The sequence below is a fragment of the Python bivittatus genome, unplaced genomic scaffold (genome assembly GCF_059951505.1).
Source record: "Python bivittatus isolate LINGU-HERP-01145 unplaced genomic scaffold, Pbiv_v1 ctg000180_np1212, whole genome shotgun sequence".
Taxonomy (NCBI): Eukaryota; Metazoa; Chordata; class Lepidosauria; order Squamata; family Pythonidae; genus Python; species Python bivittatus.
In genome coordinates, this window is record NW_028277047.1 from 5,701,220 (window position 1) to 5,719,218 (window position 17,999).

General features: G+C 50.6%; 1 protein-coding gene across 1 annotated transcript; it reads right to left on the bottom strand.

The window, feature by feature from the left end:
* Positions 1-589: 589 nt before the first annotated feature.
* OVOL1 (ovo like transcriptional repressor 1) lies at positions 590-11,113 on the bottom strand. Its single transcript, XM_007440181.3, has 4 exons — positions 10,828-11,113; positions 5,571-5,761; positions 3,712-3,898; positions 590-2,350 (listed from the first exon to the last, which is right to left on the bottom strand). Exons 1-4 carry the CDS (start codon positions 10,922-10,924, stop codon positions 2,046-2,048), a joined length of 780 nt encoding a protein of 259 aa, XP_007440243.1. The 5' UTR covers positions 10,925-11,113; the 3' UTR covers positions 590-2,045.
* Between the last annotated feature and the right edge of the window lie 6,886 nt (positions 11,114-17,999).

Here is a 17,999-nt window from a genome sequence, read left to right on the forward strand (position 1 = left end):
GGAGGGAACGCAGGTTACTTTCGGCTCGATCGCCGTCCACCGCTTCGCCGCTTCTCTAGCTACGCACATTTCTCAATCAGGAAATAAAGCGAGCTTTTAATTCTCCCGTGGGATGAAACGGAAAGGGGGAAGCCAGGAAGCCTGCCTGCCAATTTCTAAAAAGAAGATCGTGCAAGGCAAGATCGTACATTCACACCCGCTGGCTGTGTAACTTCTCTTTTCAAAGACGTGAAAGAGGATCACATCCATCAAACTGCAGGTGAACAAATGGAGAAAACCCGCAGGATAGACGTTTGACATGGCGCTCATTTTCCGAGCCTTATCTAGCCACCGACGCTTAAAAGGGAGAGGGCCGGGGTCAGCAACTAGATTTTCCGGCCAAGCCCCAAATAACGAGAAATGTAAATAAATCTTGGATATAATTTTCTAAGGAATGGCTTTGGCACCCAACCCCAGCTCACTGGCTCCCGGTTAGCTGTTTTCCTGAACTTCCTAAAGTCAATTTAGGTCTCATCCGAGACACACATTTGAAATTCAAATGATGTGCACCGTGACAGCCTCACACAGAGAATCCAGTTCCTTTATTTTAATTAACAGGGAGGGGGAAGAATAATAGATTATGAATAATATAATAACATTAAAAGTTCACAGGCCCAGCTTGTTCCCCCAAAGTCAGAGGAAAGACGAATAATATGTAAACAAGATCCACACCCTGGTGTTTGGCTAATGCCTCCATTCCACCAGATGCCCAAATTTAGCTTCGGTGTCTCGCCACGCCGGGGCAGCGGCAATGTCTTCACACGTTCATAATATTAAATAAAAATACTCCTATTATAGTCTTTGGAAATAATTGCACTTGCTCGCGTTTCTGCCAGGTTTCCGGAAGGCTGAGCCTTCTGGCAGAGAGTTCGTTGGTCCTATCGGCAATCCAATACTGCATCGCTTTAAAAAAAAAAAGAATAAAACTCAAAATCTACGTCTCCCCAGCTCAGGATAACTAAGACCCCTTTTGCATTGGTATTGCAAGAAAACCCACCTGACTCCAGAATGGCAGGGCTTGAATTAGGGGGAGAAAAGAGGGAGGGGCACGATGGATGCTCTCGAAACCCCATCCTCCCACCCCCAATTTTAGCCCCGATCTAAGATCCCCGTTGTTTCAGAAGGAGGCTGTCATTCAAACTCGGCCCGTCGAGGCACTTACATCTCCAAGGCCCGACCAGTTTGATTGGGCCTTGAGGCAGAAAAATCAGAGCTTAGAAGAGATCCACTGAGATCACGTAGCCCCCCCCATCAGTGTGGAAGTCCAAGTCACGGCATCTCAAACCACAAGCCTCTGCTTGAACACATCCAGTGAAAGGGAAGGGAAGGGAAGCCTCCATCTCAACTGGGGGTTCAACTGCTAAACAACATTTACCCGTAGAAAGTTATTTTCCCCATACATTCAAGGAGTCTCCCTGAATCTTAAGACCATCGATCAATGTCCTTAGCTTGGGTGCAAGGAAACAGGTGGGCAACTGTGATGGATTCAAAGGGCGGTGACAATGATTCAAAATCCAGGATTCAAAGACCCTGTCACGCCACCCGAGAGAGAATTCAGAGGCTAAGTTTCGTCCAGTGCTGTTTTCCTGCGTCGGCCAGAGGGGGGTCAGACTAGATGACCCTTGAGAATCCTCCTGCCCCCCAGGCTAGGCCTGTCACGCGACCGAGCACAGCTCTTTCTAACGTTCAAAGCCACCTTATTCCTATCCGGAAGTCTGATCCATCTTAAGACATTTCCCAGCGCCCACTGAGAACGCTCCTTGGTGTCTTTTTCCACGCTGGCTTCAAAATACCAGATCTTGTGGCCAGTCCAGTTGCAAAATCCAGCCAGCCCATTTTCTGTTCTTGGCTGAATAAATAGAAGGCATCTTCCCGAGTTCAAAGGAGCACCAGCAATGCCCTTGGAATGAATTCCAGTTAGGAGCCAAGCGGGTCCCTGCTAAGGAAGATTCCTCCAAACCTGAGCCACTGGGGAAAGATCAGCCCCCCACAAGAGGCCACGATGCCTAGGGACAAGACCGACCCCCCTGCAGGAAGGCCGGGGTACCAATGACACCGTGGAGGGCTGTCACCACCTTGCGCGAAGCTTTGCGAAGCAACGGGCTGTCAGGGTGTCGTTCCTGCAGGTGACGGAGGTGACCCTCCTGGCTGTCGGCCGTCGATCCGCAATCCTCGCAGACGTAGAGTTTGGCGCGGCGTTCCTTGTAGGCGTAACTCTGCTGCACCCCGTGGATCTTCTTTAGGTGGGACTCCAAGGAGCAGCGCTGGGTGAAAGCTTTGTCGCAGAGGTCACACTTGTAGGGGCGGACACCTGGGGCCAGGGAGAGAGAAGGAGGGGTCCAGGGTGAGTTCATACAACACGCTACACCTGGGTTGTGCAAGGACAGTTGCGGGGTCCACATAACCCTCCCAAGAGACCATGTTTTGTCTTAGAGACTTTGGTTGTTTGCTAAAGACTGGATCGCCACCATACTATTTACATTCAGTCAGTTGCAATATCTCTATGGCGCTAACTCCACCTGGACTCTCGGCAGTTTACAAAATCCAGAACTTACAAATAGCATAAATCGACATGCCAGCCCTTCGAGGTAGGCCAGGCCAGGAAGACCCCACAAGCAGTACTAGAACTCTCCTTGACTGATATAGGCTGTCATAAAGAATCTTGAAAGCCAGACATTTCCCCCTTTCTCCCTCTTGTACCAAAGAGAATCAAGACGAGGCAATCTTGATCTTCTTTCTCACCCTTCCCTGTCTTTCTGGGCTAAACTCCCGTTTTCCTAACCGTGGCTACATATTTTCTTCAAGGCTATATCCATATCCCTCTACACTATAAAAGCAATGTAAAAAACTTCCAAAATCATACCGCAACCCCTTACTAATTCGCTGGGAGAAATCCATTTCACTTCCTTTTTGGTACAATCACAGGGAGGGTTGGAAATGGATGTATCTCTGGGGGTTGCCTTCCCTTACAGTCCCGGGGAAGTGGGGGGACTCTCAGCACCTCAACTTGAGACAAAACCACCGGGTGGGCCAGTTCCCCTAGAAGGAGGCTCCCCTGGGGGGAATCCACCACCATGTGGCCAACACCAGCGTTTGAATCGGGCTCAGCAACGTCCACAAAGCCAGAGGAGCGCCCACAGCCCTGGCACTCTATGACGCTGGTAGCTCTGCCGTACAGGCTGTGGCGTTTTGCACCAACCGCGCCTTCCAGGTCATCCTCAAAGGCAGTCACTTCGGGAGATGCGGGAGGCGCAACCCGGGAGTCCAAAAGACCCAGACAGCACTCGTGTGATCAAGCACCACTATTGTCTCACGGGGTCACATGTGGAACGGACGTTTAACCAGAACAGAGGATCGATCATGCGGGCACAGCCACCATTTTTACTTTTGTGATCTTCCGGGCAGACCCCCCCGGCATGAACCACTATGGTACCAGCGTTGTACATCAGGGGTAACTGGGGAACACACAGTCTCCTCCCACCCTATCTCCCCATAGTTGTGGGTCTAGGAAGTCTCCAAGTTATACACCTGCTTTTTAAAGGGGAATATCACCCCGTTTACGGCTCCGTTGGCCAAATCCCTCGCAGCGATGAGAAGCATTTCCCCGCACTGATTCCCGGATCGATCTCCGCCCCAGAGGAACAGATTACAAGCCGCCCCGTGTCAGCTCACCTGTGTGTGTCCGAACATGGCGCTTGAGGTCAAAAGTGTCGTTAAACCCTTTGTTGCAATAGGGGCAGAGGTGACGCTTGATCTCGCTATGGCATTTCAGGTGGCGGTTGAGCATCCGCTGATAGGAAAACGCTTTTTGGCAAAACGGGCAAGAAAACTGCTCGGCGGGACCTTCGCCCTGGGTCACCTGTGGCCAACGAAAGAAACACCTGCTGTTTGGTGCTCCGCTCTGACCGGCCACCTCCTAATCTGCCCCTCGCCCCTGCAGTCCTCCCTGTTCAGAACACAGTTAAGTTTCTAGTCCTCATGGTTCCAAATGGCCAGAACGTTGGCACTGCCAGGGCTGTGGAGTCGGAGTCAGAAGCAATTCTCAGATTACTGGAGTCGATAAAAATGTACCGACTCTGACTCCTAATACGTTTAAATTGTATATCATGTAAATAATATCAGATGCTAAAATTTCCTATTTCATAGATGAGAATTGGATTCACCTATTTTTTTCAGGATACATTTTAATTTCAAGTTCTGTGCCAATTTCAAAACATATATTTTGATAAAAATATAGCCTCCCTGTTTGTTTGTTTTTAAACTTTTGGCCTTTGTTTCAACAATAAGGTTACTGAATGCTTGTAATTTCTTTAATAAATAAAATTTGAAAAACCAGACTGTCTTAGCTATAGCCTTTAGACCCAGGTTAGGGTTGTAAGAAGTTGCCTGCTGATTCACGCCGGCAGTGATGAAATGCCTTACATCAGTGCTGTCCAAACTTGGCCACTTTAAGATGAGTGGACTTCAACCATGCTGGCTGGGGAATTCTGGGAGTTGAAGTCCACTCATCTTAAAGTAGCCAAGTTTGGACAACACTGCCTTATATGTTGCATGCTTGCAGTCAATACAGGAAATATATCATTAGTATATTTATAATTTATTTCCTATATTGATATATAATTCAAGGAGTCAGGGGTACCATGCATAAAGGAGTCGGAGTCGAAGGTTTCTAAATGTTTTCAGAAGGGACCCCGTGCCGGCCTGGCAGAGGGCTCCCCGGCGCCCATCATCCACGCCCTCTGTGAGAAGCAAATATCGATTTTCTCACCACAGCCCGTCCTGAGTCTACCCCAAACCACGCTGGTTTTGCCCAACACAGTAACCCACCAAACCATATGAGCCGAGGTTAGCCCAAACCCGGCTTAACGGGGTTGTGTGAACACAACGAGCGAGGGAAGGACGTCAGGTGAGCCCAGCCATAAAACTGCACTTTGTTGAGTCCACGGAGACGTCGGACCAGAACTGAGTTGTCGAGTGAGGAATTTTCACAGCCTCGCTTCGTTTTCTAAGTTAAGTGCTTTTGCACGCCTTGGTCCGCGACAGGACTCCAACCAACCCGAACGAGCCCGACCATTCCTCATTCAGGGTCTGCTGGTCCCTTGCCCCTCCTGACGCCATTTTATTCCACTCTTTTAATGGAAAATACAAAGAGGAAAAAGGAAAACCCAGCGCACTCGAGACAAGCAGAAAATGTCTCCCATCTGATCTGAGAAACGTCTTAGAAAATAAACGGGCAAATGCCGGGAAGCTCGAGAGGAGTCGGTGTTTGGCACGGCTGCCATTTTGTGAGGGCGCCCACAAATGCCATCATGCGCCCAAGGCCCTGGAGGCTTTTTAAATATGATTAAGAGAACTTCCTTCCCCTTATCTGGCCCCCACCCCTGATTTAATCAAGCGCAGTCTAGGAGTGGCTTTTCAGAGGCACCACACCTTTTTCATTATCGCTCTTTGTTTTTAAGTGCACGACACCCTCCTGCCTGGGAACCCCATCGAAGCTCGAGAGAAGCCGGGGAGCGAACGGCCGGTCATACCTTGACCTTGGCGTGCGCGAAGTCAGACTCAGTCTCTGGCTGCACCCCGCTGGAGACGTGAGCCGTGCACTGGGGCTGAGCCGCCGTGTAGACAGAGTTGCGCACCGTCATGTCCAGGGGCATCGGGAACGATGGCGGCTCGGCGACCGAAGGCTCGGGGTCTTTCCAGAGGGCATATCCGCCCAGGGCGACTGGAGAAGAGAAAAAGAGAAGGTGAAAAGTGGGTGGGGTTCCTAGAGGTCCATAGACGACCCCCTGCGGGAAAATCGGAACTAGGACTCGAGCTGGCCTGTGGCTTGAAGACCTCCAGAAAGATTTCCACGGCTCGCTGGGTCACCCGTGGAACGGCTCTGGCTGGCTGGGTTCAACCCTCACGCTAAGCCATGACTGAACTGCGATTAAACCCCGTTGGGATGAGCTGAATGTCTAGCCAAGCATAAAGCGTAGCTTGCAAACTTAGAGGCTGGGTTCACGCAACCCGCTGTGCCCCAAAGAACCCCCCACGCTTTTAGGCTTTGGGCGAGTCCTGCTGCTGAGAAAAGATTTCCCTTAACGCGCAACCAACTTGTCATTTCAATCAGTTAAATTTTATCCAGATTTCTCAGGTCCTACAAAATCCGATGGCCGGAATGTCCTAATCCGCAAACCGGGTTACGCTTATTGTCATGGTCAAAGACAACCCCTGCGTTCCTACAATACACCAAACCGCAAAGAACCCAACTCCATTTTAGCCCGGTCTAGCAAGTTGTGTGAAGGCAACCGCTGCGTGCTACCAGACTTCCTTTTCCGGAAAGTTTTCTAAAGCCCTCCTTAATCACTTTTCTCCAGGCTCCAGGGTTCTCCTCCAACGCAGGAGAGACGGTGCTCCAGATCATATCTGACCAGACCAGAATTAAGTGGCACCATTACTTTTCATGACTCAGAAAACGTGACTCTAGGAACACTACCAAAACCCACATTCGGGGTTTTTTTTCGCAGCTACCTCTCGGAGCTGGCTCCTATCCAGGCTACAAAAAAACAGTACAGAACGGAGATGAACTTCTAGAAGAAATTAGGCAAGTGCAAAACAAGAGTCGTTGAGCAAAAGGATAGTTTCACAACACTGGTCAGAATACTAGTCCTCATGACTGCAACTGGAACAAACACGGGGTTCTATCCCTCTCCTCCCCCTAGCATAACCCGTCCCCTCCTTCTGCTTTCCTCCTGACAATATAACTACCCAACGCCAGCTGTAATAGCAGTAAACAGTCTAGAACCGGTTCACCGGGATGTTATTGGAAAGTGTGACCCAGCCCAGAGAGTTAATTAAGTGTTTCCGGGCCGGCGCCACATTTCAAGCTCCCGTCACCTGCCTCAAAAAAGGTGGAGTGGGAGGCTACATGTTGCAATTGCCCTTAAACTAATCCAAAGAAAATTACAAAGACTTCCCATTCTTCTCAACTCCGTTGTAAAAAGAAAGAACAACTCAGCATAACTAGCGCCGAAATGAGAGGCAACCTGGAATTGAGCGAGTCCGCTGCTAAAGGGCTGATCAGCAACCAGCAAAAGGCTGATCGATAGTTGGTCAACAGCTGATCTGTGGATTTAAAAAAAAACACAACAGCACAATTTCCTGAACCAAAGCTGAAGTTTCAGGAATACATAGCAGAAGAAGATTCTGCTGGTGTCAAATTTAGAAATAAAAGACCTCTCCCACAATCCAACAGCATTCTTTGCCCAGAATTAGTATTACATTTCACTTTCGTTTAGACTAAGGAGCCTGAAGTGAACTGGCAAGGCATGGGCCTGTCAAATTTGTCAGCAGATTTCTTGTTCTTTTCTTTTTAAGTTCCCTTTTTAATTAAAACGAATAGGTAACATTTTGTGCCAAAAATAAAATTGCGTTGCATTCCATACTAAAGAGCTGCAGGAACACCAGCTTTCCCCAAAACACATGTTTGTGGTAGTTAACAGCAGAAGCCTTAAAAACAGTCTGAGACCACTCAGCTCTGCACGTTCTCAGAAGCCCTATTTTGTCTGTCATGCAGATAATCGGGGGTCATATTCCATCACATTTCCTTTCTTTTCCCAAGATTTCTGGGGGGAGGGGGAAGAAATTTAACCACACCATTCTCAGAACTTTAATTGGAGTTAGCAATTTGATGCCTCCCAAATGTTTTGGACTTTAAATCCAAGCGGTCCCATTTTTTCTGGCCAGAGGCAAAGGACTGTGGGAACTGTAGTCCAGAGATTGGGAATGCCCCAAGCTTATTCCTTTGTCCTTAAGAACTGTGTGGCAGGAAGCCAAAAATTTTGTAACAGCTTTCCCAATAACTAGTAGGGGCTCCCCCGTTGAAATCTGCCCTGCTATGAGACTGTAAGCCAGTGTTTCTCAACCTCAGCCACTTTAAGTTGTGTGGACTTCATCTCCCAGAATTCCCCAGCCAGCATGGGAACCCAGGAAAAGGGTTGTGCAAAGAGGAACCTTGAGCAAATGCTCCAAAGAGAGCACAATTCTTGGACCCCCCAATTTCTTTCCGGACACAAACTCTCTCGCTCCCCTTCTCCCCACTAGGCAGTACAAAACAGCTGCTTCCCTGATCTGGCACCCTGTAGGGGAGGTGGACTACAACTCCCATCACCCCCCTCTTCTGGCCACACCAGCGAAGCGAAAGATCCGCGTGGGAGTCAAACACCTGGAGGCCACTGTAAACAGTGTCCCACTCAAACCTTCCCGCTTTTCCTCCCTTTAAGAGCAAAATACCAAGTACAAATTTAAAGGAGAGAAAAATCAAGGTGGTGGGCTAAACAGCATCCTTGCTTTTGGGGGGCCCAGACACTCCCCCCTGCATTGTTCCCACTTTCTCAGCGACACACAAGACGTCACCCGTCACAAGCAGCACGTGCCAGACCGGCAGGTCCATGCCCCAAAGGACTTAGAGTCTACATTTCGACAGGGCAGTCAGGCACAAAGCAGAGGTCCAGAGACCTTGGTTCAAAGCCCCACTCAGCCACCCAAAGATCTTGGGGACAATTGACTTCCCCTTGTGCTCTCTCTCCACCCAGCCTACCTCACAGGGCGGGTAGGAGGATGAGGGGAGGTCAACAGAGGGAAACAACGCCCTCTGCCTCAAGTTTCCCAAAGAAAGGCAAGATTTAAATCTGGCTCGGTTTTTCCTTTGTCCTTCTCAACTAATGTTCTTCGCCGCCCCAGCTAACGTGAGCATTAACATGCGCTGTTTTGCGTTTGGGAGCATTCTGGGCGGCTACAGAAAGCAAGGCACGGGGAAGCCCGCTGGAATTTGCCTCTCGACTCACCGGGCTGGAATCTATGGTAGAAACCTGCACCGGGCTGCCAGCGTGATTAATTAGATGCTAATTACAGAGTCCTAAGTTAAGGCCAGTGCGACTTGCCAAGTAATGTAAAGAATGTGGTGTGCCAAACGTTAGGAGCCTCTCTAACATTTGTAGGTCTTCCTGGGCCCCGGATGAGTCCCCATCCCACTGGTCCAGCACCCTCTCCCTAATCCCTCTTGGGGTCACCGCCAGAGGGAAATTCAAATTCAGTGACAGAGGATTTCTTAAAAAAAAAAAACTGGCAAAGGATTAACAACCCAGAAGACATATCCTGCCACCCTGAAGCGCCTGGCTTCTCGGTCAGAAGCAAAGGACGGGGATTACGGGGCAACAGTGAACTTGCCGGCTTCCAGAGGTCGATGGCTTCTAGCCTCACCATCCTTGGACCAATCCCAAGGGTTTGGATTTCAGCTCCCAGAATTCCCCGGCTAGCCAAAAATCCTGGGAGCTGCTGAGCATTCTGGGGGCCGAAGTGACCCCCAGATTGCCTCGGGTTAGCTGACAGTTCAGGAGATCAGGCCAACCCAGGAGCTCCGATCGTGAACCGTGGTTCAGGCTGGTCAGCAAATCCAGCCAGCCACAAATAAACCAGTTAAACCTGGCCTTAGCCCACACATCCACAGAGAAGCTGCCTTCGCACAGAACCAGTTAACCCATGTTCCACTTCCCCGCCATCAACTGTACTCTCAGCGAACCAAGAGGGCTGGATTCAAACACCCCAATCCATCACAGACCCCCCCCTTTTAACATGAATCCAACTTTGCAGGTGGTGTGAAGGCCCCCACTGACTTCTTCCCAGTTAGTTGCCTTTATTTATTCTTCTTCTTGACTAAGGCAGGGTTTCTCAACCTTGGTGACTTTAAGACGGGTGGACAGGCATATGCTGGCTGGGGAATTCTGGGAGTTGAAGTCCACCCGTCTTAAAGTTGCCAAGGTTGAGAAACCCTCCTCTAAGGAACATCACAGAGTATTTTTCAATGATTCAGGTGCTTGTTATGACTGTCATCATCAAAGAAGGAAAACGTTACGCAGCCAAAACAGTTTCCCCTTAAAAACAAACACCAAAACCGATCCAGAAAGGGCACCATCCCGCTTCCTGGCACAGGATCCTCACCTTCCACCTCCCATCCTATCTTGCGCCTGGAAAAGAAAAAAAGAAAGAGAAAAGCGCGCCCCCCCCCCTTCCTCCAGAGCTCCGTCGTCTCCTTCTCTCGCTCCCCCCCCCTTTTTTTTCTCTTTCTTTTCCCATTTGCGCCTCCGGCCTCCCCACTCAACCAACCACTAAATAGCCGGCGCGTTTAAACATTCCAGGAGGCGGAGTAAGTTGCGCTTAACTGCGCTTCCCAGGGCGGGGGGCGGGAGGAGAGAGAGACAATGACTCGGAGTCGCTGGGCAGGTGTGATTAGCAGCTTCCCCCCCCCCCCCCCAAAACCGACGGGAAAACAAGAGCCCAGAGTTTCTCTTGAAGAGATGCTTGGGTAACGGACCTTTCCTATCCCGTCTTCCACGCACCCCCCCCTCCACGGCCTCCCCCTCGAGAAAAGGAGGTGGAGGAGACAGGATCGCGATGCGCAGGCCCGGGGACTGGAGCGAAACGACCGAGCGCCGAGAAGGGCGCCCCTACTAACCACCTGGGCCTCTCCCTCGCCCCCCATCCCCAAATTGGGCCCAATCAACTTTGGAGACATCCGCTTTACCTTTTTAAAGTCCTGGTTTTAAAAGGCGCTTCCCCAACTCAGAGCAAGCCCAGTATTCATTTTCCAAGGAGCCCAAACGAGGAGAACGATCACGCTTCAGTGGCAAGCGCGATTTCGATGTATTATTATTAATAACAACAACATCGACAATAACAATGGTTCTAAATCCAGACCCGTTGCAACCTTTCCCGGTCTTTCCAGCCCCGGCCCGCCTCGAGACTCACCTGGGACGTAAATCTCTCCTCGCTCCTCATCGGGAAGTTCGCTCCAGTTCCTCCGGCCAGAAACGCACGTTTTTTTCACCAGGAAAGCCCTCGGCATCTTCGGGTCTCGGGGTCGGCTCGCCCGGCCGCCGTTGAACTTCCCCAGCCGGCTCGCCGCTCCCTCGCCCTTCCTCGGGGAGGAGGAGAGCCGAAAACGAAACGGGGAAAGAACGAAAGGAAGGAGGGAAAAAAGTGCAGCGGTGCGCCAATAACGATATTCAATCCATAAAAGCCCGCGCGCTTCGAATCGTCCCTACGGATCCGGCCGGCCGTCCCGCTCCGCCGATGGAACGTTGAGGCGCGCCGGAACGAACCTTGGCGCCGCCGACGTTCGACTCCTGGAACGCTGGGCTCCGCGAACGTTCCAAAGCTTACCCGGCCGGTTTCGCTCGCGCGGTTTGGCGCGCGGGGCTCCAACTCGGATCAAGGTTCAAACGGGGGGAGAAGAAGAAGGAACGGGAGGAGCGGCCACCAGGTGGGAAGGAGGCGAGGCGAGGCGCGGACTTTCTGCTTCCTCTCGCCCTGGCCGCCTCGCCTCGTCCGCGGCCGCGTTATCTCCCCGCGCGCGCTGCCGGCGGAGTTGAATCGCTGCTTTGCGCCGAGCCCTAACAGCAAAAAAAATAAAATAAAATAAAAGAGCAGGCGAGCAATTGTTTTTAAAAAGCCAGGAGACAGGAAACCTCGTCCCTCTCTTCAGCTCCTTAATTAGCTCTGCTGTTGGGAGGCGTGGTGCGGATGGCGCATGCGTTTGGAAATAACGGTGTTCTTACTTCGGCGTGTGTGACTTACCTGCTTGCTAAACCGGTTTGGGAAGGTTGGCGGGGAGGGTGGGGGGGAGGAGATGGCAGTTTTGACACCCACGACTCCTGAGTCGGCTCCTGTTTTCCCCTCGAAAAACGGGCACACCCCTTCTTTGGGGATCGGAGGAAAATACGGATATTTGGAGAAGTTTTTTTTCCTTCTTTTCCCCCATTCCACTTCTCTCTCTCTCTCTGTCTTTCCAGGTTGGGATCCAGGATCTGAGAGAGAGAAATGGGGCTTACAAGTAAGTCAACGGACCCAGGATCGGGCACATGGGTCTTATCGCCCTCCCAGTCATCCTGGAGGGGGGAAAAAAAGGAACTGAATAGATTTAGAAGGGAGGATCCTTGGGACGAGCAGAAAAGGAAGGGCAGACTTTGATTGTGGCCCCCTCCCCTCTCTGCCCGGAATGGGAGACTTAGTAAACACGGAAAACAAAGCTTTAGCAAACAAGGGGGAAGGGGGAGCCGAAAGACAATTGGTGGAAAGGTGCTGATCCCACGAGGTGGGGAGGGGGCAGCTGGCCCCTCTCCAATGCCCTGATAAGTTGCCTCAGGGAAGAAGATTGGGATAAATCATTCCCTCCTCCCCCACCCCCGTTTATCTATGGCCCTCCCATTGAATTTAAGAGGGTGTAGAAAGAGGGCTGATGGTTCTGATGGATTCCCCTGCCCCCATCACCCCAAGTGCTGAATATACATTTTTAAAAAAATGCCTCTAAATGCTAGAGAGTGAAGAAAAACGGTTCAGGTTGCCCGCAGGACCCGTTCTGTTCCCTAACCTACACCATTCACGGCCATTGTCAAGCTTAGGGGGGGGGGGGGTGTTGCAGAAACAGGTTGTCGGTTCGTGATCCTTTGCGCTTTTCTAAAAACGTCTTCACTTTGGCAAACTTTTGGATGTGAAATCCAAAATCCCCACACGATCCGTGCCTGGGGAATCGGTGGGATAAATTGTCCAGTTTTTCCCTTCATTTCAGAACTTTGGAGCTGGGCAAACGCTGAATCATCGTTTGTTTCACACAGTTTACTGAACAAGCCGTTGGCTGGGCGTGCATTTGCACAACTAGATTTGTGGGCCGAGTTGCGCGAGCCACCCAGTGATTGCGCAATCATTGTTAACCATGGGCATGCTAACCATGGCTTCGTGCGCAGCGGGAACCCAGCCAGAACCCAGGCCAGGTGGAAAAGGAAAACATTGTAAGGCCATTAAATCCAGAATGTAAGAAGTCGTGTAATCTCCTTGGATCTGGCTGTTGGTTGTGTGAACACAGTTGATAAACCCAAGTCAACCCAACAGGTGTCCGTTTACCTTCGGGTCGAACGCAGCAGCCGTCCCAGCAACTGTTTGCTGTTTTTGCAAATAACACAACGTTCCCCACTGGCCCAGCCTGGGCGTGCATGCGTGCGTCTGCGTGTGTGTTCGAAAGCCTTTGTCATCCGTTTGAATAGACGGACTGATCTTTCTGGAAAGGCGAGTTCCTTTCTTCCTTTCCTTTTTTTTCCCCTCCCTGCCTTTTTAGGCTCCTCACCTGCTCCCAAGGTGTGTGCCTGGCTGCTTTGAGGTGAGTGTTTGGGTCAGCTAACCCCAGGTGTGTGTCTGTGTGCATTTTGTGGGGCCTCCCCAAAAAAAGCAAACCTCTGCGAACAGCCGCGGGGAAGGGGTGGGGAAGATGTGGAAGAATCAGCGAAGCAGAGAGGCGTGCCATTATTTTTCCTTTGTGGCCCCGGTGGATCGTTCTGGAGGCGGCTGGTGGAACATATCCCAGGAGTAAGTCAGCTGGGTGGATAAGAATTAGGTGGCTTTTCCAGTCTTCTGCGTGGGTTTGCGAGTCCTGGTGCCTTTGAAATGATGTTTGTTGCACACTCACACACCTAGGTGCGGTTCTTAGATTCCTCTCTTTCCTAAGGATACAGAGATCTTTGTCATTTTTTTTTTTTAGAAGAGGGAGGGAAGAAGGACATGCGCACTTTAAATGCCCCCTGCCGCTAATGCCACAGTTTTGGGGACATAACCTTGGTTAATTCACTCTTTTCTGGGGAGTTGGGAAACCGAGGCGAGAGATGCCCGTGGCCAGGCTAACTAGGCCTCCAAAGATGGTTAGAATGCAGGTGTGTGGAAGCAACACACTCTTAGCTGCTCCGAAAAGCCACAGTTGGTTGGGTTTGTGCAAGGCGCAAGGCGCAATCAAATAAACCAAGTTAAGGCTTGGATATTGCATCACCTTGATCAGACTCAAGATTCTCTCGTTCAGAAAGGAAGAGGAAAGAGGGACTGCACGACTGAAGCTTTGCAGCGACCCAGCTGTAATAATAATAATTTATTAAATTTATATGCCGCCGGACTCCCAGCGGCTCTGTTCAGCTTTGCCAGTGTTTCTCAACCTTGGCAACTTTAAGATGCGTGGACTTCAACTCCCAGAATTCCCCCAGCTGGGGGAATTCTGGGAGTTGAAGTCCACGCATCTTAAAGACGCCAAGGTTGAGAAACACTGTTCGAATTGTGCTCACACAACCCATTAAGTCAGGCAGAGGTGGGGGGGAACATACACTAATCCCGTTCAGTATGTGACCTAAACTCCCTATATTGCATATAATGTGGGGATGTGAAATGCCCCAAACCATTTTGCACCCTTTGAACAAACGAGTTCTGCTCCTCCAGCGGAGCAAAACGTTGAAAATCTCAGCCAGTTTCATTTGAAACCCTCGGCTTTTCAAATCCTCGGGTTCATACCTGGCACCAAGCTCTTCTCGTTCACCGCTTTTTATCTCTGGGCTGAGCCGCGTTGAGCCACAAACCATTATCTGTCCTTAATGGCTGGGTTAAACTGAAACTGAAACATAGCTTGTGGGTGGCATCCCAGGTTTTTTGGTGTTTTTTTTTTTCTGAGCCCGTTTTCCAGCTGTTATTAGTCAACTGGTGGTGCCGCAGGGCTCGATTTGATGGGGGTTGAGTTTTAAAATCAAGGAAGATAAGGGGGGGGGTCTTTTCCCACCCCACCTCCAAAAACGGGAGCAAATTTGCCAGCCTATCGAGTCACAGAATCTTCCTGCAGCTCAAACTGGGGGGCGGGGCTTGTTGTGGGCACGAGGTGCCCTGCGGGGTCTGCTAGCTGGCATGTGGCAAGCCAGGATGGGCGCTAAGAAAGGTTGCTCTTGAAGAGGGTTGATTCCAAAAGTGGGTTTGCACCGCCCGACGGGCTGAAATGGGAGAATCCAGCTGTTACTCGCTTGGAATGCATAGATAAGATTATCACATCTTGCATGACCCCCTAATATTCTTCGCCCTTTAGGGGGGAGCATGTTGGTTTGCTTCTTAGGGTTTGGGGCTACTTGGACATGGCAAATTGTCCAGATACCATGGTCTGAGCAAAATCAAGAGACATTCACACCACTGGTGCCCTAGAGCAGTGTTTTGCAGCCTTAGCAACTTTAAGATGCATGGACTTCAACTCCCAGAATCCCCCAGCCAGCATGGCTGGCTGGGGAATTCTGGGAATTGAAGTCCACGCATCATAAAGATGCCAAAGTTGAGAAAAACTGCCCTAGAGAGTGAAAATGGGGGAACACTAAGTCCTGGGGAACTCCAACACTTGTTCAACTATCTGGAATAAGTCTGTTATCAAAGATGCGGTACTTACAACTAAAAATGCCCCAGGCCTTTTAGCTGAGGCTAGTGGATTCTTGGAGTGGGTTGGACTAGATCAGTGTTGTTCAAATTGGCAACTTTAAGATGTGGGGACTTCAACTCCACACTGGCTGGGGAATTCTGGGAGTTGAAGTCGCCGCATCTAGATGATCTCTGAGGTCCCTTTGAAGCCTGACCTTCTAGGATTGTGTGAATTGAGATGGAGCGTTCCCATCCTGCCTTCCCCCAACACATTTATTCCAACTTTACTGGTCGTTTCGCCCTCCGTGTTGAAATCGTTCTTCCCCTCCACCCTGAAATCTTAAACAATATTCGTTCTTATTGTAAATCGAAGCCGTCGGAAAACGGTGAACGTCGAGAGGAGTGAATGCGTACAATTCAAACGGTATGATTTCCTGAGTTTGGAGAACTCCCGGAACCAATAAGAGCCCTAACACCTGCGTTTGCAGAATGTTGTAAACCTTGGTTTGTGTTAACCTAGGTTAGATGTCAGGGAGAGGCTTAGCGTGTTGTGTGAAACCTGACCTAGTTGGTGGGTTTACATAATTCTGGTATTGTGACAATCCAGAAAGGAGTTACTTGGTTAATGGAGAATGTGTGTCTTTCCCAATGCTGTTGGACACCGGCTCCCATCATCTTGACCAGTGGGCTGAGTTGGCTGAGGCGGATGGCCTTTGGAATCTAACACGATGGTGGAAAGCCACGGGTTTCTTGGTTTAAAAGAAAAAACAGATGTGCCAGATGTTTGTTTGCCCAATTTATCCTTATCGCCGTTCATCTGAGCTTCGTTCCTTTATGGCTTAGCAGTCCGTTTGAATCTCGCCGCTCCGGTTTCTGAGCCGTAGCTTGACCACCGTTGTGCGAACTCAGCCGTTTGCATGTTCTCTGATAAATTCGGATTAAGCAACTGGGCCTTGGGGGTGTGGCCCAACCCGGCCTGTGGTTTGCTTTACCTTGCAAGAACAAGACGGGCACCTTTCGAAAGACCGGCCACTGCTCAGGAGTTCCCCGAGGAAGATGCCCAATTTCTGGCTGCACGTGGGCACCGAGTCAGTTGGGCAATGCTAGAGGGAAGGACAGGTACGCTGTTTAAGGCACCCGTGTCCTCACCTGACCTGCCACCCATTTGTGCCGTGGGAATACGAGATCGGGATCTGGCAGTGTCTTCCCTACAGTCGGGTTCAGGAACCAAAAAGAGCAGATGTAGGCAGAGGAATTTTAGGCTTTGTTGCTTGGTTTTAAACAGCCCTCTTAAAAAACAGCCCCTTCCAAAAAATCAGACGTGCAGAGGACAGCTGGTGCAGTGGTGATAGCCTAAGCCCGCCTCTGTTGGCCAAACCAATCTCCTTTTGAAAGAATTTTGCAGAGAGGTTGCCCCAAGCTGGGGGGACGGAAAGCCTCCGAGTGATTTTCGGACAAGGAGGTTGCTCCGGGACAGACCCCCTCGCGAGACCGGCCTCCCAGTTTGGAAGGCGAGATGGTGCGTCCCGAGCCCTTTGGGGTTGCGAATTGTGGCGTGTGGCTTCGCAGCCCGTGGGAACGGAGTCCAAGGATGGTTTATTCAATAAACCATGGTTTGTGATGTTGTGGTGCCAACCTGGTCTTCTTGGGCTACATTCTTGTCATCACTGCGCACGCCGCTCTGTTGCTAAACACAGTTAGGATTCTCCAAGTCTTCCAGCCACCAACTAGTTTAGCGGGAAGGACCAAGGGACTTGAACGAAATGTTTCGCTGGCTCCAATAATAGAGGCGTAGATCGTGGATTGCTCAAGCCTCAATTGTAAGCAGAGGAGGGCACGCCTTGACACATCCCTTAGTTAATCTTTGGAACTCACGGGCAGAAGATGAATCCGACGGGTTCCAAAGAGAGCCAAAGATTCAACCCTCTAAGGCCAACTCGGCGCCACGTGCCAGATCAGAAAAAAAATAAGTTTGGGTCTTGGTGGTTTGGCATCCACCCAGCTCTTATCTCAGCACAGGGTGCGAGCCGAGTCATCCCTTAAGCCAAGCTCGGTTTTACGGGGGCATTGAAAACGATGCAAATCTAGCCATTCGGTGTCGTTCCTCCAAGTTGCGAGAACTTGCCCCCTGAGTAGAATGAGAGCCTTCGATAATTCCATCTCAGTGGAGACTCCTCGTTTAGGAGCAGTCTACCTCCAAATGCTGATTAGAAGCAAGGAAACCAGAAAGGACTGTCGCTGTGCTGTCTCTGGAGTTCCTGGAGGCCCATGTGCCCACAGGAAACTGGGTTTAGTCATTTCTTTAGCTATATATAAATATAAATATAAATAAAGACAGCAAGAAAATACTGGCTATCAATCAGCGTTTCTCAACCCTGGCAGCTTTAAGCTATGCGGACTTCAACTCCCAGAATTCCCCAGCCAGCCGTGGATGAATAAGTACAGCAGAGCCTCATGGGCAGAGGGAGAGCTCCCCATCCCATGAGGCCCATGCCTATGTGGCCAGGGCTGATGGGGGTTGCAGTCCACCATTGGACAGACCCCCTGTTGGAGCAAGGGGTCCTCTTGTAAATTTAAGACCACCCGATCTCGGCTGCGAAGCTCCAGGCGGCCACTAGAGGGCCTGAAGGAGAGGCAGAACAGCTTCCCTCTGTGGCGCCCCCTGGTGGTTCTTTGGATATTTGCAGCCCGGTTTGGGTTACCAATTCAGGGCAGGCAACGAA

Coding starts and splice junctions, on each gene's coding strand:
- OVOL1 (XM_007440181.3), bottom strand. CDS start 10,924: ATGCCGAGGGCTTTCCTGGTGAAAAAAACGTGCGTTTCTGGCCGGAGG. Junction 5,762..10,827: donor AGGAGAGATTTACGTCCCAG/GTGAGTCTCGAG, acceptor TCTCTTCTCCAG/TCGCCCTGGGCGGATATGCC. Junction 3,899..5,570: donor TCGCGCACGCCAAGGTCAAG/GTATGACCGGCC, acceptor CGTTGGCCACAG/GTGACCCAGGGCGAAGGTCC.